The following is a 22,540-nucleotide window of genomic DNA, read 5'->3' as shown; positions in this document are numbered from 1 at the left end:
GTTCTTCTGGAAGGATGGACCAGCTAACCAAAAAGATAATGAACCAAGCCAAGCATGATTTGTAAATCCAAATGATTAACTTTGAGTGGAACCCAAACTCAGTACAACTACAAATGTAAAGGGGGGAAACAACCCAAACCCAGCAATATTTACTCAATGGAAGAGAATTACAGATGCAGAAATATAAATGATGTATCGTGAAGCTTAGAAGCATTATATGGGAACCTGAAGGCATTGGGAAAAAATACATTGGGTAAGAATAAGAGATTAATAAGAAGCTATTTTCAGGGCTTTTTCTAATTGTTGGTTTTGTGTTTTGTTGGGGTTGGTGTTGGGTTTTTTTTTTGGTTTTGGGTTTTTTTTAAACAAAAGCATTACAACAAACAACAATCCATCAGACGGTGCAATCCAGTGGAGGGAAGTTCAATGTATGATCTTGATCTGTGTTTGGAAAGCGGCAGGGCAATGTGTGTGTCTCTGATGATGATGAAGAAGCTTTTTCCAGTCCATTAGTAACAGAGGCAGATGTTAAACAACATCTACGAGATATAAACATTTAAAATCAACAGGCCTGGATAACGTGCACCTAAGAGCACTGACAATTGCTGGCTGAGCAGGTCTGTTTGAGTCCAGCCAAATGCAAAAGCTGCACTCAAGAATGAACAGATTCAGCACAGACCTCCAGTATGGCAGCCTGAATCCTGGAAAAGAAGTCATGTGGTGGAGGATTTGGGGATTAAAAGAGGTAAATAATTCAATGTGAACTCCCAGTATGTGCTGCTGAGGAAAGGCAAATGCGACTGTAGGCTCTATAAACTGAACTGCAAGGAAGAACAAGAAGATAGTTCTGTTTCTTTCTACGTAGTATTGGGACTTTCTATGCTGCAACACAAACGTCAGGTGTTTTAAAAGGACAATAAAGACCAAGGGAGGGTGTGGAAAGGAAACATAAAAGCAATTAGAAGAGCTCTGCACTTTTGGAGCAAGACCTAGGTGCCCTTGCTATAACATTATCTCAGTATACAGCGGGCATCAGGAAGCTACAGGCCAGTCAGTCTCACCTCCAGGCCTGGAGAGGTGATGGAACATCTTATTCTGGGGGTCATCAATAACCATGTGGAGGAGAAGGTTATTGGGAGCGGTTGACATGGATTGACCATAGGAAGTCATGCCTGCCAAATCTGATAGCCTTCTATGATGACCTGAGCAGCTTGGTGGGTGAAGGGAGAACAGTGGGCGTTGTCCACCTTGACTTCAGCAGGTCTTCTCACACTGCCTTTCACAACAACCTCTTAGGCAAGCTTCGGAAGCGTGGGCTGATCAGTGGCAGTGGGCTGGGTTGAGAACTGGCTGAACAGCCAGTTGTGATAAGCAGCACAGAGTCTCATTGGAGGCCAGCAGCTGGTGGTGTGCCCCAAGGGTCAGTGCTGGGACCAGTCTTACTCAACATATTCGTCAATGACCTGGACAGGGAACAGAGTGTACTCCAGCAAGTTTACTGATGATACCAAACTGGTAGGGGTGGCTGACACACCAGAAGGTTGTGCTGCCATTCAGTGAGGACAGGCTGGAGAGTTGAGCAGAAAGGAATCAAATGTAATTCAACAAGGGCAAGTGTAGGGTCCTGCACCTAGTGAGGAACAACCCCAGGCACCAGTCAAGCCAGGGGTTGGCCTGCTGGGAAGCAGTGCTGCAGAGAAGGACCTGGGAGTCCTACTGGATAATGAGTTATGAGCCAGCAGTGTGTCCTCATGGCCAAGAAGGCCCATGGCATTCTGGGGCACATTAAGAGAGTGGCCAGCAGTTCAAGGGAGGTTCTCCTCCCCCTCTACTCTGCCCTGGTAAGGCCACACCTGGAGTTGTGTGTCCAGTGCTGGGCTCCCCCAGTTCAATACAGACAGGCAACTACTGCACTAGACGATCTTCAGAGGTCCCTTCCAACCTCTGCCCTTCTGTGATTCTGTTTAGGTAACTGAATGAAGAGTCTTCAGAGGTACTCTGCTCTAAGGCAATTCAATCTGGCAGAAAAAGGCACAACTGGATTCAAAATGGAAACCTATGCAGACTCCCCAAGTTGTCTATCTTTAATATCTTGGGCAAAGGGGTAATGGATGGCCTGAATTGTCCATCTCAGCTCCTGAAAAGTTCATCAAAGGGTGAGCTATGCTATATCAGAAACAGGTTGTTGGACTCAACTTACTGGAGGTAACTGGTGAAAATTAGTTGCTTTCAATCACTAGCCAAATAAAATAATCTACCCTTTCCTTCAGGGATTACTCTAATCTTAATATAGCTCAAACTTCAGAGACTTCCTGGGTTTCTGATGTCAGATCTTGGCCCAGTCACTGAGATGTTACATTCCACTTAGATTTTCTCAAATAGCCGCTGACTTCTAATCATGGAAGCCCACTTGCTCTTACTGCTGCATGTTTGGAAACAAAATATATTCAAATAATAGAGTTCTGATAATCTCCTGAAATTTAAGAGGGGAAAGTGGTGCACAGAAGGCCCTAGAAACTCCACTTTAGGGACACTCCTTTTTTATTATTGCCTTTTTGTTAGAAAAAGCCTGATCAAGGTCTAAATTCCCAAGTTATGAAGCAAGAAGAGACACAGTAAAGTCATATTGATACTGCTGGAGCCACTGGGTACTGAAAATTCTTGAGGTTTCGTCAGGAAATGTGCTGCATTTTCCCTTTGTCCTAGCATGGTTAGAGCATCCCAGCCAACAGATGAGCAGTAGCAGTAGGCTTCTAGTCATCTTGACTGCCCAGAGAAAGATACCAATTATCAGTAATCCAGGAGACAAATCAATGAGAAATTCACCTCCTGGTACTTTTTCAGAATTGTTTAATGATTTTTTTGCTGCTGGTTTTGCTTCTTTAGCTTTTGATATGGCCAAAAGTGACTAGCAGCTATCAACACTTCACCAACTCTGCCTGGTGACATCCAGCTGGTCTCTGTACAAACACAAACAGACCTGGACATATCCCAAGAAATGGAATATGGGAGACCTGTGCCCTCTGCACAGGCACTCTGGAGCCCTAAACTATCTGAATAGGTGCAAGGCCCTACCCCTGGGCAGCTAAATCAGACCTCCAAGCTCCAGAGGCCATAATGAAATGACCAGAGTTAGGCACTTTAATCTGCAAACCAGTCCCACCTTGGGGATATTTTTACAGGATGAAAGGAAGGTTTGTTTCCAGTTCTGCCCAGCACTGGGATTTCACAATCCAGTTATGTTACTCCTCCTGTGAGGAGTGTAACCTTATTCTGTGGTGAGAGCCAAGAACGCACCTTGGCAGCACAAGCCCATATTGCCATGGCAGAGGTGGCTCCACCTAGGGAAGACCTTCCCAAGAAGGTCATGCAGGCTGTTGGCAATGAGTGTGATGCTTGAGAAGAACAGGAATCCTTAAGAAGCTCTTTCCAGTTGGACAGACAAATGCAAAATGTGGATATTCTGTTCAGCAGCCCATGCCTGCCCACTGCAATGATGAAGTGTGTTCACAATCATCTGGTTCTTGCCAATAATTTCTCTTAACTGGGCTTCCTGCCTCAAGGGGTTCTTCCAGCCCAGAACATCCCATTCCCAGCCCTGCACACATTAGCCAGGACTGCTATTTATAGATGAAGATTTATGGCACTTGGACATAGAACAAAGTGGAAGTGATACGGACGTGCCTTGTGAATCCCTCATAGGTTTATCAAGCTATGAGTATTTCTTGGAGAAGTGGACTCTCTTGGTGTGGAAAAGTGGCTTCATACCTTCATTTCACTCCTAAATTCCCAGGCTAAGGGATCAAGTGATTCACACAGAAGAAACAGCAGTGGCACAGGGTGAGGAAAGAGAAAAAGCAACAAAGCCTAAAATCAAATCCTAGTACCTTATTATAAAGCATCTATTTTAATTTAGAGCCTATTATTTCAACAGTCATCACTGCGTTTACTGTTGCTTGTAACTCATGTGCTTTACATGCTCACAAGACCACAGGCAAGGAGGGAGAACTGTCCCTCCACAGCTTCCCCAGCCTGGGTAAGGAGCCATTCACAGCACGCCTGTCCAGCTACACATCCACATCTGAGCTTTGCAAAGTGCTTTAGAAAAATGAAACTCAACAATTGCAGCTGCCCCCAACCCTGGCAGTGTTGAAGGACCAGGTTGGATGGGGCTTTGGGCAACCTGGGCTCGTGGAGGGTGTCCCTGCCCATGGCAGGGGGTTGGAACTAGATGGGTTTTGAGGTCCCTTCCAACCCAAACCAGTCTGTGATTCTATGATCCAATCCCATTTATTTACAACCACACTCCAGAGTATAATTGTGATGATATGGACTGGAACTACTCTTGTGAGGGATTATCTGAAATAATAATAGTAAAAAAAAAAATCTTTAAAAAAATAAATCTGAAAGAACTTTGAGAGTTCTGGGGGGTGTTTATAACTATGACCTTCCTGCATTTCTGGTCCACCTGCTCTTTTTGTACATCAGCCTCAGGGAAAGATGTATCATTCATAGCCTTGGTGACACAAGTTGCTACCAGACAGGTGTTAGAGTTATTTGACAGCAGCATCTCATGTCACACAAACAGCATGGCCAGATAAGACCAAACAATGTAAGTGAACAGAAGAACATCCTTATTTTCTTCAAACTGTACACCCATTTTCTGTAATCACAGCAAAATGTGCCCTAGATTTTGTTCTGCTCCAGGCTTTGCTCCACAAAATTGCATGCAGAATATGAAAGGGACAGAAAATAGAGGGAAGTGCTTTCCTCAGCATTAGAGAACATCAAAACTTAGAGCTCTTCTCTCAAAAGCCCTTGTTTAAAAGGTGGCAAAGGTTAAGTGAGCAGCCCCCTGGGATAGTGCAATTAACTCCTTGACTTAAAAACACGTGGGCTTAAAGCAGGGATAACTGACTGGTCCTTCTACTGAGGAGATATGAGGAAAAAAGATGCCAATGCTTCTGAGGAGTAGGGAAATTACCCCTGGCCAGGGATACAAGCCACTGTGGATTAAAACTTTGGAACAAGAAGACTGTCTTTTTGTCTTTTTTTCTTTTTTTTTTTCTCTTTATATCCACAGTAATTCAATGGCATCAAATTAAATCCAGCTGGAATGGCTTTTTAATTAAAATCATACTTTGCTTATCAGAGTGAGAACACTTAACTGATTACAAAAGAAACATGGAAACTGCTGGCATCATGTTCTCCATTCTCCAGCCAGGCTGTGCAGCAAACTCACTGCTAAACCATGTGTAACCCTTTGGAGACCATCCCACCATGAGCTCTTCTCACCCCAGTTACGGACCATGAAAAGTCATATAGGACATATGGAGCCTATACAGAAAGCTATAGAAAATGCTCCCTCTCTGGCTGAGCCTGCTGGAGTTCACTCTTGTTTTAATTTGCTGACTCCTAGAAATTCCCTATGGAAGCCTGGAATCTCTGTACAGTTAATTTCTATCCCTTGACTGTGCTGTTATTTCTCTTCACAGATAGCTAAAAAGTTTCCCACTGTCTTGAAAGCACCCTCAGGTGAAAAGCTGGTTTAAACCATACACCTGGCACATTCTTAGCTGATATACCCCAGCATCCCACTCCAATAGTTAAGGACTTCTTTTCTCAACAAGCACTACCACCCATGCTTGCACCCAGTCAGGTTGTTTCTCTGGAAGCCTCTCTATATGGCGACAACAAAATTCACGTGTCATGATCCAGGTCAGGTTGGGTCACACAAGCTGTGCCATCCACCTTGAGGTGTTCCCTTGAGGAACACCCACGTACCACAAGCTTCTGGGCCATGGGTAGGACTCCCATTGCCTGTGCTACAGTTGAGTTTCAGGCTTCCAGGGTTGCTCCTATAACAGTTTCCAGAAGCATTAAACTCAGTCAGCTCCTCAGACAGCACAGCAGTGTTAACGTCAGCGAAGCTAAGCTGATTTATTCCGGCTGAGGATGGTTACTGCAGGGTAGGATTTTCCCAAGCACGACTATTAGTTAAATTCCTAGGGCCGAATGAATATGTGACTGAGTCCTTGCATGCTTTTATCTTTCTGTTTTCAGTGCCAGCTCCTGCTAGGGGAAGGGACGTTGAGGCAGATGCTAGAACTGAGGTCCTGAACCCATGCTGTTCGCAAGGATCCTATGGGACTTCCCATCAGAACAGCGCTGTCACAGGAACTCAGTGTCATTTTCCTCACAGACAGAAAGAAGCTCAGATCCTACTTCAGTTGGGAAAGTCACTCTTATTTTTAGCTCCAGAAAGACCACTGGAGCCACAAGGTGCTGGATTTCAGAGGCTGAAATAACCATCTCGGACAAAGTGAAGAACTGACCTGTTGTTTTCCAAATGTCTCCCACATAACAGAGAAAATGTCATTTTACTCTTCTGCCCACTCCCTCTTGACACCCAGATGTGCTGCTCTTACTCACACCATTTAAACACCACTCTTTTGCAAAGAAACAACCTGGAGGTACCCCCAGTATAACCTATAGGAGATACCAAGACCCTGATCTCATTGGTCAGGACTTTATAAACTCTTAAATACCTTTAAACTCTAGAGTTAGTCCAATATTCTATCTCCAGGCCAGGAAATTTTCTTCCCCAACAGAATCTTCTGCTGTAGAAGTGAGTTGGAGATTCCCAGACTCTATGATTATACTTACACTCATAGTTGTGATCAATCAGCTTTTGAGCACAGAACTCTTGCACTAACAGTATCTAATCTATGATCTAAACCAGAGGTCATTATCCCTTCTCTGAATGTGTCAGTCTTCCAACATGCAAACCAGACAAGTGATATTTCCCAGAAATGGCTGTGCCATCATTTAAAGGTGTGGCAGATTCTGGCCATCCCATCTTCTGGCTCACAAAAGGAAGTTTAAAAACAATCCATAAAAAGCGAAAGTTTTTCTTTATTCAATTTTCTGTCAAGAATAATAATTCAGAATTTATGAAGTTTTCCAGTTTCTTGATGAGAACAACAACAGGGAAAAGCTACACTAGTTTTTTTCTCCCCCATCAATCAAGAATTGAAATCCCCAAGGATAAACATCTTCCTCACCCTCTGAAACTTTAGAAGAAAAAAAAACCCAACAACCAGCACCTTCCTAAAAGTATTCCTCAAGTAACAGTTTAGAGGTTTCTTAATGAAAATACATTTGGAAATAAAATGGTCAGTAAGGTCAAATGTGAAAAAAATTAGTCAAGTTTCTTTATATCTTGGCCTTAAGGTTCATTAAATCTCATTTCACAGACAACCATGCACCCCACACTCAGAAGTCAGCTGCAGCCACTAACTGGGTGACCTGTGCAGAAGCAGAATGGTTTCCCCACTTGTAGACCTCAGAGTCAGTGTACTATATCGATCTTAAACTCCTCTCCCTCTCACCCAATCGCTCACCCCTTGTAAGCAGCTCACATCCCTGTGCATGTGCAGTTGGAGATGGTTGACCATACCTTTTCTGGAGAGAAGCACCACTTTTGAACTTGCTATTGTTACTTTAGTATGGTGTGAAGGATCTGGGAACTCCCTATTGCTTGTGTTAGAGCAATCAAAGTATTAATCCCTTTTCCCTCACCTCTGAAACAAAAGATTTACAGTAAACAGACCATATCTACTTTGTGAAACACTGTGTGGGGACTGTCAACCCAACCCCTGGCTGAACACAGACCATATGGCCAGTCGTCTTGATGATAACCCTTCCGTGTCTCTGCTCCCTAACAAAGCACTTCTTTCCTTTCTTAGCCAAGACCTGAATGATGACACTGCTGGCTGGCTGCCACAGGAAGGCCCAAGTCCACTGTGGATGGATCCCTCAAAACAAGAGGTAACAGTGGGAGAGAGGAGCGACCCATCCCACACAGAGCAAAGTCCTCCAGATGGTTTGGAATTCCCTGCAAGAAGAGTGTGTCCTGCAGTGTGCCCAAATGCTCTTGCACACACCTTCCACAAAAAAAGGAGACCAAGGAAAAGATTGACAAGAGAGGCATCATTGGTGGGAGCTTCCCACTGGAGAACTGGCAAATGTGCAACACTGGGGGGGGTCTATGTGAAACCCCTGAGAAATCCTGCCCATTGCTCAAGAAACCAACAGCTTTCTAAGATGACCTGTTCCCATCTCCTACTCTCACCAGTCTCAAAGCCAAACCTGGATGTGTCTCCAAGCCTGGCCAGCCTCCCATTCCTGCACTGATAGGTAGACCCATACTGTGATAATGCAGCTCCTGCTAAAGGTGGTTTGCCTTTCTAAGTCCTTCCTTAAGCAGGAGGCTCCAGCACTGCACAGTGAACCACACCAGTGGTTGTCTCTGCATGAGCCACTGAATCCCATACACACCATAGAGAAAGGCTCTTTCTGAGGCTGCCCCTGGGATAGACAACACATCCTTTTCAGAAATGGGCCAGCCTCCATCACACAGACATTGGCTTCCTGTACTGCTCTTGGCAGGCTGTTCTGAGATCTCACTCCCCTCACTGCTACAAACCTTCCCACACCCAGCCAAATTCAGTCCCTTTGAGCTTACAAACACTCCTGCACGGGCACTAGCTCTTCACAAGATGCTTCCATTCCCTGACATCATCACGAGCACACATGTAGAGGTAACCACATCATCCCCATGACCTCCATTTACAAGGGTAATCTAACCAAACACTAACTATAAGATCTTTATGACATAGGCTGGCAACAGTAAAGGGAAATAAGTGAAAGGCAAGTAAATGAAGTGTATTTTTCCCCTTTCCACAGCAGGTTTTAGGCATTGAGCTGCAAGACCACCCCTAGCAGAAGGTTCATGGAGCCTGGAACTGAACTAATTGCTCCCAAACTTCATGCTGTGCTTAAACTGTGTCCCCTCTCTGGCTGCAGCTGAATTTATCAGTTCATCTCCTACTCACAGTTACTCCAGTGGATGCTGTTCCTTGCCTGTACTTCTCCCCGGGCTACTCTGCAAGGAAATACGTATTTATTTTTAGGTGCATTGTACTCTGACTGGTTGGGCTCTCCTCCCAGGGCTGCAATATATATTTAATACTTGTTTCCAGAGCTGACAGCTCAGGAAGCTTGAGTGGTGAACTGGCAGAGAAGAAATAATTACGAAGTAGAGGGGGGACCGACCTGCCAAGCATTTTAATACCCCTTCTTGAAACAAAGACTTGACTTTTCAGCAGTCCCGTAGTCAGGAAGAAAGCAAGCCTGAATCAAAGACACAGTGGCTGGTTTATGATGATGACAGTTTGTGCCATAAAAAAATCCTGTCAGATCCTCAGGAGAGAGGAACAGGAAGAGAGATACTAGGAGAGCAATATGCAGAGAAAAAAAATGTACTGGGAGAAAGCAGTAGAGACAACTGCCCTGAGGCTGCTCAGCACTGCCAGGACAGGCTGTCCCTAGGAGTGCTACAGCTCTGGGATGCTTCTAGACAGCAGCGATCCATGTGGGATGAGCAGACCCAGCAATTACCCTGCACAAGAGATTCACCTTAAACATGGGATCGTTCCACCACTGATCTACCTAAAGGGTGAGGTTCCTAAGCTCTGGGCAGGTGGAGTTCATGACTGCTGCCCTGGTGTTTCTCTCTCCTGTTGCTTCCAGCTGCTTTTCCAAATTGTACTACAGCCTCCTCCTCACCCTCATCCCAGCCCTCACCATATTCCCCAGGTAAATATGGTGCTGGGACCACAGGTCCTGGCTGGTACTTGAGGTCTCCATCACAGGTTGAAACACCCACTTGGACTCTTTCCTTTCTGCATCTCTTTATCCAAAGAGCTGTTGAGCACACTAGGTGGATTTAGCAAATCACAACCATTACTCAGCCCTTTACTTCGCTCTCCTTCTACAACTGACTTGAGCTTTTCTGGAAGATGCCTCTTCAATAAATCCTGGCTTTGTTTTATCTCCCTGTAACAACAATATGTAGCAAAAAAAATTTGAACAGACAACCCAAGCATCAGTTTTATAGCTAGGTTTAAAAATACTTCCAGCTGCTTATTGGTCCCTTAAGACATTTCTGAGGCTCGGGTCAAGTAGACCCAAGGCAGCAAACTCCAATTTTTAATTTCCTTTCCATCTACAAAACCATTGGGGCTTGGCTAACGCAGTGTAACCACCAGAGCTGTCTGGCTCTGAGAACAGCCTGCCAGCCAAAGGCGCACAGCAGAGGAGGGAACGTTAAGTGGAAGGTAAATAACTGTACTAATACAATAGGAGCCCTGTGCTGGCTGAGACCTCAAGGAGGCACAGAGGTTGTCGCTGTCTTCTCTCCCCATGCTCGTAAGAGCCAAATGAAAACAACAGCCAAGGTGGAAGGCACAAATAGCCACGCACCAAAATGATGGATGTCTTCCTCATGGCGTGGAGGCTTTAGTGTAGACTGTGCACGTTCAGCACATCTTCAGCCACTGACAGACATCCAGCCTAGTATCCCCAAGACAACTAAGTACAAATGGAATGGATTTCCAAAAGTTGCATCTCACACCATGGTTTTGTTAAGTGCTCTTGTAGCCAGCATTGACTACACATATACAGGACATATTTTTCTTAGACTGACTAGTACAGCTGGGTGGAAGAACTTTTTGAAGCTTTCTACCCCAAAACTCAGGAAATGTCAGGATACATATTTGTCTGATTAACTGTTCTGAGTTTAGTAAAGTTAGTTAATTGCAGGGGGAAAAATAAAATTAAAAAAAAAAGAGTAATTAGCACCTGCAGAGCAGAAGAATGACTCAGCCAGGGAGGAGCTCATAGGACCATCAGCCCTTGTAGGACCTCAGAGGTGAGCAAGAGCTATCACCTCTGCAACAACAAGAAACTAGCAGGTGGTAAGACATGAAGGAAACTGCAGAAAATTGTGGCACGTCATAGCAATCAGAACCTTGCATGTTGATTTGGGGCTTGGCTTTCTGAGACTGAAGATCTGTAACACAGATTTTACAACAAGACACTCCACCCAGCAACTTTTCTTTCATGTTGTCCCTCTGATAAACATCATCGGGCTAAACCCAGAGCAATCGCTGCTCAACTTGGTTTCTCTTTCAGACCTCAGGAAGCCTTGCTGTGCCTGAAAGAATATATTTGTATTTTATAAAGACATATTAAAATACGTATTTCAGTTGTTCCAGCATAAACTTATTTCTCTTGACAAATCTTGCCTCATCTGCACCGCACACAAACAGCCTGAAGATAAACCTTCGATGGTCTGAACGCCTGTGACTTCCAAGGGGAGGGAGGAGAGAGCAGGGCAAGGAGGAGCAAAGCTTGATTCTGCCAAAAATGGTGCCACAAAATAAAAAAATAAATAATAACTGTGCCTAAGGGATGAAAGAACAAAAAATTCCTGCACCCAAAAACCACAGCCTGTGCCCCAGCAGCAAAGCAACTGCTCCGTAAGGGGAGAGGTGAGGGGGGAAAAGAAAGCTTGGCCACAAAAAGGGAACTGTACAGCAGGAGTCAGTGAGTAGAGACAGCAGAAGGGGTGGGAAAATTCTTTGAGAGTAATCATTGCAGCACTGGAATTAAGTACATGGAGTTGCTGAGACCCACACGTCTCTGCAGCTGTGTTTAATGTCATTCTCCCCCCCCTCCTCACCCAAAAAAATGCAAGCAGCCTAGCAGTCGAGACTTGAGCACGGCAGTAATTCTTCATGGAGTGTTTGGCCTCCTTTCGGTGCCCTGTGAAGCTGGGAACCCTCTCAGCAGCAGCCTTTTCCTTCTGCCTTTTGAGTGCACCAAGCAAAAAGGAAACCTGGTTCTGCTGGGAGAAAGGCTGGAAAAGCCTAATTATGCTTAAGAGCCTGGGTGAAAATAAAAAGATAACCAAATGGATGGATGCAGATGTCGCAGGAAACAAGTGGCTCGTGTCAGTGTTGGTTCTTTAGCATGAACACCCTGCTGTGAAACCATCCCAGGGCAAGAGGAAACTGGGGAGGGTTCCAAAGGGGCTCCTGGCAGGGATGCTCCATCACTTACCAGTGTAGCTCCCAGCACACGGCAGGACTCAAAGGGGAAGAAAGCAGTTGCATCCCTTTGCATTCCTTGCTGAATTGTCCCAAATTAGTAGTCCCAAATTACAGAGGGAAAAGCGGCCAAGAAATCCTGGGCACGGCTCAGGATTGAGCCCAAACACTGATGGTGAGGAGGATGGAGCAGCTTTAGCAGCAGGACACGTGCAACCCCATCAAGCTAAGTGCTGCTGCAGCTCCACGGCTGAGCGGTTTCCCTTCCAGCCAGGGCTGAACAGTCCCAGGGAATCTCTCATCCTCTGCAAGAAAGCACATCTGCCAGGGCAGCGTGGTTTAATCTCTGCTCAACTAACTCTGCAGGGCTGGGAAAGGTGCCTTAAATAAATTTAAAAAAACCAAAACAATCCAAAACCCTCAACAACCAAAACTCAAAGCAAAAGTAGTACCTAAATCCCATGGAGCCACAAATGGGATGAACTTCCTGAAAGACTTCACCTGAGAGTGGCTAGGGGTCTGTAATGGGAAAGAAGCTATAAAAAATAATCACTATGTTCACTTAAAAATACAAGCTAGGTTTGGCTACAGCAAAATCAAGTTGGAAGAGGTACCATGTCCAGCAGGATTTGGTTCCTGACTGTTTCCAGCCCCGGTGGATGCAAATGCTGAGTGTCAGTGCTGCAGCAGCTTTTCATTTTGTTGCAAACAGATGGAATTGTTACAGTTTTTTTTAATTACTTTTTTTTAATGAGGGGTGGGTATCACATTCAGTGTGTCAAGTTTTGTTTCCTTTTTTTTGCCTCTTGAAGGGATAACTGCCTAAAAGTCCAAACTGCAGCAGACCGGTCGCTCTGGAGAGGTGAAATAAAGGCTGCTTTTCCAGTAATGAATAAAGCAAGCTGCAGGGAAAAGCTCAGCATGAGAGGGTTTCCTTTCTTTCTTCATTCTCACACAGCACAAGAGAGAGTTGGGGAGGGATTCAGCTTAAAATCTCTGAATACAAGTGTCTAGCTGAAGGTGACCAAACTGCTGCTACAGTCAATGAGGGTCAGTTCAAAAAGGTGCCTATCAGAGGCATGTGGTGCTTTCAGTGATAACTTCTATAGGTTTTGTCTGCACAGCATCCCCAGGAAGGGATGATGTGGGGCAGTGGGATGTTTTCCTGCATCTCAAACGGCCTGAGAACAAGCAGCCAACATGCACCTGACAACCCTGCCCACCACAGTGGGAGCAGAGAGCATCTGCATCACACAGATACCTACACAGAAATGCCCAAGTGTAGGTGTCCCAATCTTCAAGGTGAATTCCACCCCAAGGTCACCAGCAAGGAGGCTCACGGTCTGATTAGCTGTGATAGACAGTGACATTTATAAGAGCCCTGGAGACACTCGCTGCTCAGATATTGCTTGTGATGTTACAGATCACCAGTATTAATTGAAACATCTGTTAAACACAGAACCAAGGTTGGAGCCCTGAAGACACATCTTTTTAAAGACACTCAATGGATTACATCTTTACAATGGAGACACAGAGTATTGATATCTTCTTCTCCAGACAAGAATTGTATTTAAATAGATTTTTCTTGCCCCACACCCTTCCCTTCCCTCTTGATGAGACACAATTTCACAAAGATGAAGATTTAAAAAAAAAATGTGGAGGTCACACTCAGCTTCCCAAGTGTCCAGAGCAGGAACATCCCTGAGCCTGCTGCAAAAGCAAGAATGGGATCATAGGGATGGTGGCTTAACAGACAGAGTTGTGTGCCTCCATGTTCAGTTCTTCTGGTCTCTTCTCTAAATCAATGAAGCTAAGGCATGACATACAGAAGAATTTATCACAAGAACATCATCACCTCTGTTGTCCAACCCATCAGTGAAATGCAGCAGCAAAATAATCCAAATTTGGTTTTGAGTTAGAAAATAATCCCACTTCAGTGCCAATGCTTGGATTTAAATGCAAGCAGAAGTATAAATTTCCATATCCCACCAGTACAAACAGTGGAATGGATGGCTAGCAACTGCCCTGGGGGTGGGAAATCCACCTAATGTGACTAATGGAGGAGTTTAAGGCTGCTAACAAACACCACTTCAGCTGACTGGGAAAGTGACTTGGTTAATATAAAGTACATCAGGGTCTCTAAAATTTAAGTACACCTCAGGAGCTAAAATAGGTCTCTAAATCCTGGAAATACTGTACCTATAGAAGTTAGTGCTGAAGATAAAACCTGGCACACTAAACCACCTATAAAGCGGATGCTAATGTGTGTTTTCCAGCCATAAGTGACCCCCAATACATCTCCCCCTCTGCATGCACAAAGAAATCAGGTAATCACAGAATTGTAGGGATTGGAAGGGACCTCCAGAGATCATTGGGTCCAACCCCCCTGCCAAAGCAGGGTCCCTAGAACAGGTCACACAGGTCGGCATCCAGAGAAGGAGCCTCCACACCCCCTGGGCAGCCTAAATACCATTAAATTTGCTTTATAAACCAACCATCTAAAAATTACTGGACTGTCTTCTGATGTCACCTAACGCTAACTTCATACCAGGGCTGTGCTGACTTCAGGGCACGTGTCTGCCTTGCATCCCCACGACTGACAGATGAGTGGGGAGGAGGGGGGGATAAGAATATCAGAGGCAAGAACTGTAACTGCAAAGGAATACAGCGCCTGCTTCCGCCTCTTAACCTCACCTGCTCGCTTCCAGCAGGTCAAGTCCTGTTCATGTTGGCTATTTATTTCTGTGCAGATTGGCAATTATTAAACATAAGCACTCTCGCTATTATAGCTCTTCCCTCATTAAGGTTTATGCAGGAGGTTAAGCAGTTTAAAAGTGATTTGCAGCAAAGCTAATAGCCAGGAGATGATTCTCATCAAGCTGAAGTTTCAGGGCAAAAATAAATAAGTAAGTACATAAATCTTGGTACTTTATTGACAACATCCTTATCGGAAGGAAATGTTGTTATTTATATCTCCAGGATCATTTAAAGTTTTCTAAAAAACCAATGGTAAAGGAGTCTGGTGTCACCCCCCTACTCCACAAATTAAAGGGCTGTATGAGGATGCAAGTAGTATCCAGAAACTGGTGGCTTCAGGGAGCCCATCTGATTTAGAAATCCTCCCCAAGGCGCTTTCTGAGCACTAATGAATGAACTCTCTCTCCTTTACCAGTCTTGTGATGTGAAAGGTGAAGCTCATGCCCAGAGAGATGAATCACCCCAGAGAAATCCCTGAGGGTTGGGCATGAAGCCAAACAAGCTGCAGGTTGCTCCCAAAGGGGAATGGTGACAAGAACACTTTCATGCCAGGGTGACTGCTGTGTTAGCTCCAGATGGAGGCCAGTCTGATGGCTAGCATCACTCCTCTCATACCTCAAAATGAAGGGGCTGATTTTTCTACCACTGAAGTCCTCTGGGATCTCATTTTCAGAGGCAAAGACATGTCTCATCTGGGCTGGGTTCCCACCCAAATGAAGCTGTGGTTGCTCAGGGGAACATCTGGAGAGGGAGCAGTGAAGAAGCAACTGCTCAGCAGTCATTGAGGGAAACCCTGACTAGCTGCCCTGGGGCAGGAGGACAGGTCCACGCCATAACAGAGGCAGGCTCCATAAGTCTCTGAGAGGGAGGGAGAGCTTCTGACCTGCCCATCTGTCTGTCCACACTCTCTATCCCACTTGCTGGTCCAGAACTCCAGCCTGCTCCTGCTCTGGGGTTCCCATGCATTTCTAGCCCAGTTTGTCTATGGTTTTGGTCCTTGACTAAGGATTGTTCACAGATTCACAGAATTGTAGGGGTTGGAAGGGACCTCCAGAGATCATCGAGTCCAACCCCCACAGTTCTCAGCTGCATCTCCTAGAGTTTGTTTTTTATAAAGGACTTTCCTCATCTTTCCAGTGCAGAAGAGAAGAAACTGAAGAGACCAGAGTACAGAACTATATTTAATCACACAACTTTTCCCAGGCCTTGGAAAACCACATATCCATTTCCACTGAGCCAGCATGATGCAGCAGGGATCCCATTCACAGCAGTGAAACGACACCGCCACTCTTGTGCTGACTTGGTCTGAGGGCAGGACATGACCTACTGTGTAAATAAAGCCATACAAAGTCCTGCTCCTCAACAAAACTTGAGTAACAATTTTTATTGTGCACAGATAATGACTCTCTTCCTGAATTTCAGCCACCAATGCCATGCAGAGCACAACAGATCTCCTCCAAACGTGCTCAACTTGGGTCCCATTGATCTACCCAGTGTCTGGCACCCTTCCTCAGACTGCTGATAAATGGGGCACTTGATGTTGAACAGGGAGATGCTCTTCCTTCCCCTCTTCTCTCTCCTCTCCATCTCCAACAAAGATTTGCCTGCACAAGCTAGGTTGGTAGGACTGATTTGAGCTAAGTCAGCATATGAAATACCCATCTGCCAGGGGAGGTGGTTGAGTCACCATCCCTGGATGTGTTTTATAAAAGGGTAGATGAGGTACTCAGGGATGTGGTTTAGCATAGCATGGGAACCGTTGGACTTGATGATCTTAAAGGTATTTTCCAAACTTGTGATTCTGTGATCTTTCCAGATGTTTCTGCTGAAGACCATCTAGTAAAGGGGAAAAAAAAGCTATCCCCCAAAAATATAGACACTCTGCACATTTGCCATTTCTAGGGCAGCCCCAGGAGAGTTGAGCCACCTCTTCGACGACACCAAGTCCCATCCCTTACCCATGCCCCAGCCAACCCATATGCAAAGAGTGCAAAGCACCTCTCTACTTTGCATCCACCAAGTACCACGACATGTCCTTGGGTTTCAGAGTGAGGAGGAGAGACAACTATCAGTCAGCAAAGTCACATGGCTGTGGCACAATGACATCAAGAACAAAATGTCACGGCAGCCTCATGAGCCAGCGCTGGATGGAGTTTGCACAAAACACAGCGCACCCGACTTTGCATTTTTATCTGGTGCAGCCCTCTGGCTGTCATACCACTGCTGATAGCGCAGCGGGAAGGAGTCTGAAAAAGGGGGGGTAGGGGGGAAAAGGGCTGTAAAAAGGGGAAAATACACACGTACACCCAAATCCACAAGCCAGGCAGCTTTCTCTGTCCATGGTCCCATCTGCCTTCAGATGCTGAATATTTAGGAACTATCCCTCTTTTTAAAAACACACCCTGGTGGACTCACCTCCTTTTATGATACATCACGATTCCCCTCCTGCCCAGTTCTCCAGAGTTTTTCAGGCTGCAGAGAGACCTCTCTGCCACACAGAGGGCGTGATACAGTGTGAATCCCCTGCTGACATACTGGTGGGGCTGGAGTAACACGCAGTTGGAAACAGCCTTAAATATTCCACATAGTTTGTTGGGGTTTTTTTTCCCCTTGTATACTGTGGTTTTGCTTATTTTGCTCTTTTGCCTTGTTATTCCCTAAATAAGAATTTCTACAACGTACGTGCTGCTGAAAAGTTTGAGCATTATAGAAAGGTAATGAGATTTTCAGAGTGAGCCACGTACAGAGTTGTGCAACTGGTTCTCCTAGATGGCTTTAAATAAAGTCAGTCATGCATTTATACCTATATAAATTTAATAAACCATGCACCCAAGTCATACATTGAGGTTTGGTGGCAAGGCCTTTGTTAAACACACATCATTCTTTATAAAGCATCTTTGCACAAGATACTAGTGTGCACCTTGTCTCTTCCTCAAAAATATTGGTAATTTTATTTTACATGTATTTATCACACTTCTGAGAGTCTCAATCAGTGACAGGATGAAAGAGACGCAGATACAGCTGAAGTCCTTGTCCCCTGAGCTTAATTTTAACTGATTTTTTAAAAAAGAATTATTCTATTTCCAGCATTTACACTCAGACTGCTTAGGGATCAGATCTGAGTTTCTTCTCCCTTTGCATCACGTGTCTACTTCATGGCTGGAACGGAATAAAACTCTGAAGAAAAGCACAAATTACACCAGCTGGACAGATTTGGCTAATGCAACGAGCTTGCAGTCTGAAGGCATGTGGAATCCACCAACTGCTTCAAATTACCCACATCTCATTCACTAGACACACACTGAGGGAAAAATATAATTAAAAAATCAAATAAAAATAGTCTAATTTAGAATCAGAGAATGCTTTGGGTTGGAAGGGACCTCAAAGATCATCTAGTTCCAAGCCCCTGCCATGGGCTGGGACACCTTCACTAGGCCAATCCCCTGCCATGGGGCCTTCACTAGGCCAGGTTGTAGCTCTCTGGGAGGGATTATTTTAGTTACACCCCTGAGAAGCTAATCCAACGGACTAGAACCTAACAGGGATTACTCTGGATTTACACCTTGTCTCCACAACTGCCAACTTTAGCGCTTCTCTTTGAAATACTAAGAGCTGACCGTGTCAGGAGAGCCGGTCGGTTGTGAGTATGGCCTGATGAGCAACAGCAAATGAGATTTACCCAGTTTCCTTTTTTTCTTTCCCCCCCTTTCTCCACGTTTGTAGATTATGAGAGGCCGAGGTGAAAGGTTATAACAGCAATTAGAAACCACATGGCTGGAACAGTTTTATAGCACTGAACTTCTCGATCGGCCAATCTCTCTCGTTCAAAGTTTTTCTGAGGACATACCCATAAAAATCATCACAATAAATGACAAGAAAAGAAAACCAAACCCCTCTGTGGAGCCATTGGAGGTGCCAGAGCTGGGTTGTTACAATTGCAGAGTTATTTCTCCTTTAAAACCCCGGATTCCAGGTTTAAACAAAGAGTCAAAACTAACAGGGATCTTCTCCAGCATTAAGGCACTTGGGTATTAGTCATCACCTTGCAGATTGACACTGATAAGGAGCATGTGAATCTCTTAAACACACCAGTATGAGCCAGGTCCCAGGCCCATTAACACAAGAAAAGAGTGAGAAAGGAACCAACTAAATCAAGGGTAAGGAAGCTGTGATAAAGCGTTAAACAAGAAAATACTAAAAGGGCTGAAAAAGAACCAGTATAGACTGGCATCTAGGCTGTGCCTTGCCACCATCCCAAAGCTTCAGGGGTTTGGGCTTATTGACAGCAACCATCAACCCAAGAGCACCACAGCGTAAGGGCCCAATCCTGCCACCACTTGTGTGTTGAACGTCAGCAGACTACGGGACTTAACTCTCTGCAGGTTCAGCCCAAGAGGATGCCTTCATGCCAGCAACGTTTAAAGAAATGAGATTTTTGCCATGGGCTTTGCTGAAAGTGAGAGTTGGAGCAGCTCCAGCAGCCGATGGGAGCTCTGCCCCAGTCTCATATCTCCAGCTCTGGACATGATCTATTTTGGATTTTTCCTAAAGTCGGGTCTGTAGAATTCCAGGAACTAACTGCCTGGTCATTTTTGTAATACTTTAATCCATGTTCCCAGCCTGTTGTTCCTCAAAGACAATCCTTGGTGACGCGGATGGTTTGGTGGCTTGTGGTGACAGCCCGATAAATAAATAAATAAATAAGTCAATTTCTCACATTTCTTAAGGGACAAGAAGAGAGGAAAGGGAATATGAGTGATGCAGTGTCAGTTCTGGGCTTCCCTGCACTCTCCAAGGCTCAGCTTGGTCGGTCTGACTCTGCTTGCTGAGGATAAGAGCAGCTTCAAGTGAACCCCTGTCACCAGCCGAGCAGAGCAAATAGAAGCGATTTGCGACCAAGTACTAACAGCAGAACCCAGTCCCCTTAGGCAACCCTCACCCAACCCAAGAAGATGCTGGGGTGAGGCAACTTCACCTTCCAAAGGGAGAAAACTAGTGCGGGACAAGACTGGACGTAAGAGGGGAAACAGCCACAGTCAGCACCCAATCTCCCCTGACTCTAACCCACCGAAGGAAAACTGTCTCACTGGGAATTACAGTGAGGAAGCAAGATGTGAAGCACCACGCTTCAGGGAAACGGGCAGAATCCTGTGTCTGCTCTGTTTGCACAGAGAATTAGCTTGTGCGTGCACGTGTGTGCACACACACACACATCACCAGGAGAAACAACCCCGTCTGCTAATTCTGCACTGTGCTACGAGCCATCTGCGGCTGGGGGGGGGGAGGAAACAGCACTGCCCCAATCAGGGACCTGCAAGCATGGAAATCAAAAGGAAAGGGGGGGGTGACACACAGCAGCCAGAAAACACATCCTTTGCTCCCAGTTTGCTCCTCAAACACTGTGTCCACGTGAGGTTTCTGTGCCACTGAGAGCAGGACTTTGCCGAACTTCTCATGGGCAGCTGTCCTGCACCCAGAGGAAGGTCCCATCCCAGAGCCCCCTTTCCCTGCCATTTAATCTCCTCTGGGAAATTTCATCCCGTTATCCCCAGTTTCGGAGGGGGTTGGAGGGAGCTCTGCACGAAACGATCAAGCTCCTGAACAGAAACCAAACAGAAAGCCAGGCTGCAAACCTGAACAACGAAACCAAGCGCCGGTCCTGACATAAAAAGCTAAAACCCCCGAAGTGAATTCACCCAGCTCCAGAGATCCGGAGAGCTCAAGAGATCAAGACCAAGAGATCTTGAGCTTCTCGCTTTTTCCTGGCGAGGAAGCGCACCTCCAACAACAAGAAAATTAAGCGACTGCTGTTTTCTAGGTGATCGGGAGCAAAGGAAAGCCAGCAAAGGTTACACCTGCCTCTAACCGACAGCACTTTCAAAGTTGCCCAAACTTTGCCCGAGGCCAAACCGATAAACCCCCGCGGGGAAAAGGAGTGGGCGCCGGAGGACAACCGGCCCCGCGGACGCGGGTCTCAGCTCCGCAACGTCCCACCGGGAGCACTCACCGCAGAGAGGAGACAGCCGAGCAGCGGCACCACGAAGCCCAGGACCGGGTACTCCATGCTGCCCGCGCCGGAGCAGAGGACGCCCCGCACCTAAAGGTCCCGGCGGCTGCGGACAGCGCGGCTCTCCGCTCCTGGCGCCGGCCCGAGCGCATCCAGGGAGCGAGGGAGGGAGGGAGGGAAAGAGAGGGAGGGAAAGAGGGAGGGGAAAAAAAGGGAGGGAGGAGGGAGGCAGCTCCGCGTCCCTCCGCTCAGCTCCGCTCCGCCGGAGCCAGTCGCGCCACCGCCCCCGGCCGCCTCCCTGCGCGGGGCGGGGCGGGGCGGCACCGCCTCCCGACCGCCTCCCCCGCCCCAGGTGCCGCCGGGCCAGTGGGGAGGCTGCGCTTCCCGGGGTGCCCCCGATCCCTCTCCTTCCCCCTATTCCCTTTCCTTCCCCCCGACTCCTCTCCTTCCCCTCGATCCCTTTCCTTCCTCCCGTTCCCTCTCCTTCCCCCCGTTTCCCCCTCTCGCCCACCCCGTTTCCATCTCTCTCCCCATGTTCGTCCTCCCCCTGCGTTTTACCCCTTCTTCTCTCCCTCTTTATTCACTTTCCCTTCCTTTGCTGTTCTCCCTTTTATCTCCTTTTCCTCCTGTTTTTCCTTTTCCCATCTTTTTCCTTCCTTTCTCTTTCTTTCCCTCTTTCCCTTTTCCTTCTCCTCTTTTTTCTTTTCATTTTCTATTCCCTTTTTCATATTCATTCCCCTTTTACTTTGCTTTCCTTTTCCTCTTTCCCCCTTTCTTTCACCTTTTCTATTTCCCATTTCTCTTTTTCACTGTTTTCCTCTTTTTCTCACTCTACTTTTGTCTTTTTTTCCCCTTTTCCTATCTTTCTTCATTCTTTTCCCCTTCACCCCTTTTTTTCAACCCCTTCTTTTTCTTTGTTTCCACCTTCATATACCCTGCCCACTTTTTGCACCTTTTTACCCTTCCCCTCACTTTTCTTTTCTCTTCCCTTTTTTTTTTTTTACTTTCCTTATTTCTTTACTTTCCTTTTTTACTTCCTTCATTAAATTATCTTTTTTCATCTTTTTTTCCTCTTTTGTTTTCTTTCCATTTTCTTCTTTTTTATATAATTTACTTTTTTTAAAATCACTGCAATGGGCTGGAAAGAAACTGAGGCTGAGCAAAGCTTGATTTTCAGTTTTCACCCACCACTTTGCAATCACTATGGGGTTCCTCCACCTCCAGAATGAGAAGCTTGAAGAGCCACAGCCCACAGAGCAAAAGCACCTCTTCTCTTTGCAGAGCCTGGCACTCCCTACCAGGTTCAACCCCAAGAGAGAGACTCAGGAAGATGATGAGAAATGGTCTTGTTAGTAGGGGTATAAGTAGTTACAAGTGCAGGAGATGGCCCAGATGTCGCCATGACCTCTGCAAGTTGAGTTGTGCTGGGGAAGTGACCCAGCACTGCTGGGAAAGGAGAGGAACAGAAAGGTTGGTTGGCGTATTTGGCTTCATCTGAAATAGTTGCTTGGCTGGAAGGGGTTAGGTGGGCCAAATTTGCAAATCCCAGCCTGAAACATCCTGGAAAGTCCTAAAGTACAGCGCAGTGAGATGACATTTCTGGATTGCTCATTTTAGAAGAACAGCTCAAGACCAAATTGACCTGTGCTTTTGATGAAAATGTGGGAATCCCTCCCCTCTCCAGCACGATTCATTTAATATTAAGGACAATGCTCTTTTCTATTCAAGAGAAACCACAGGTGTATACCTGCTTTAGCATAAAACCCCAACCAAGTCCCATAAATAAAGACAATAATAAGAAAAAGAATATCCTCCTTGCTGT

At 45.9% G+C, this 22,540-nt stretch overlaps 1 protein-coding gene across 1 annotated transcript in view; it reads right to left on the bottom strand.

The window, feature by feature from the left end:
• The window catches only part of LOC311189175 (vasoactive intestinal polypeptide receptor), a gene marked incomplete at its 5' end in the record, with an annotated part of 122,811 nt that extends 102,036 nt beyond the window's left edge, over positions 1-20,775 (bottom strand). The window contains one exon of the mRNA XM_084260759.1: positions 20,719-20,775. Within this exon, the coding sequence (XP_084116885.1) occupies positions 20,719-20,775 (57 nt within the window). The remainder of the gene's footprint in view (positions 1-20,718) is intronic.
• Between the last annotated feature and the right edge of the window lie 1,765 nt (positions 20,776-22,540).

The sequence above is a fragment of the Gallinula chloropus genome (assembly GCF_964237585.1).
Source record: "Gallinula chloropus genome assembly, chromosome: 2".
Lineage (NCBI taxonomy): Eukaryota > Metazoa > Chordata > Aves > Gruiformes > Rallidae > Gallinula > Gallinula chloropus.
This window is presented reverse-complemented; position numbering and strand designations above follow the sequence as displayed.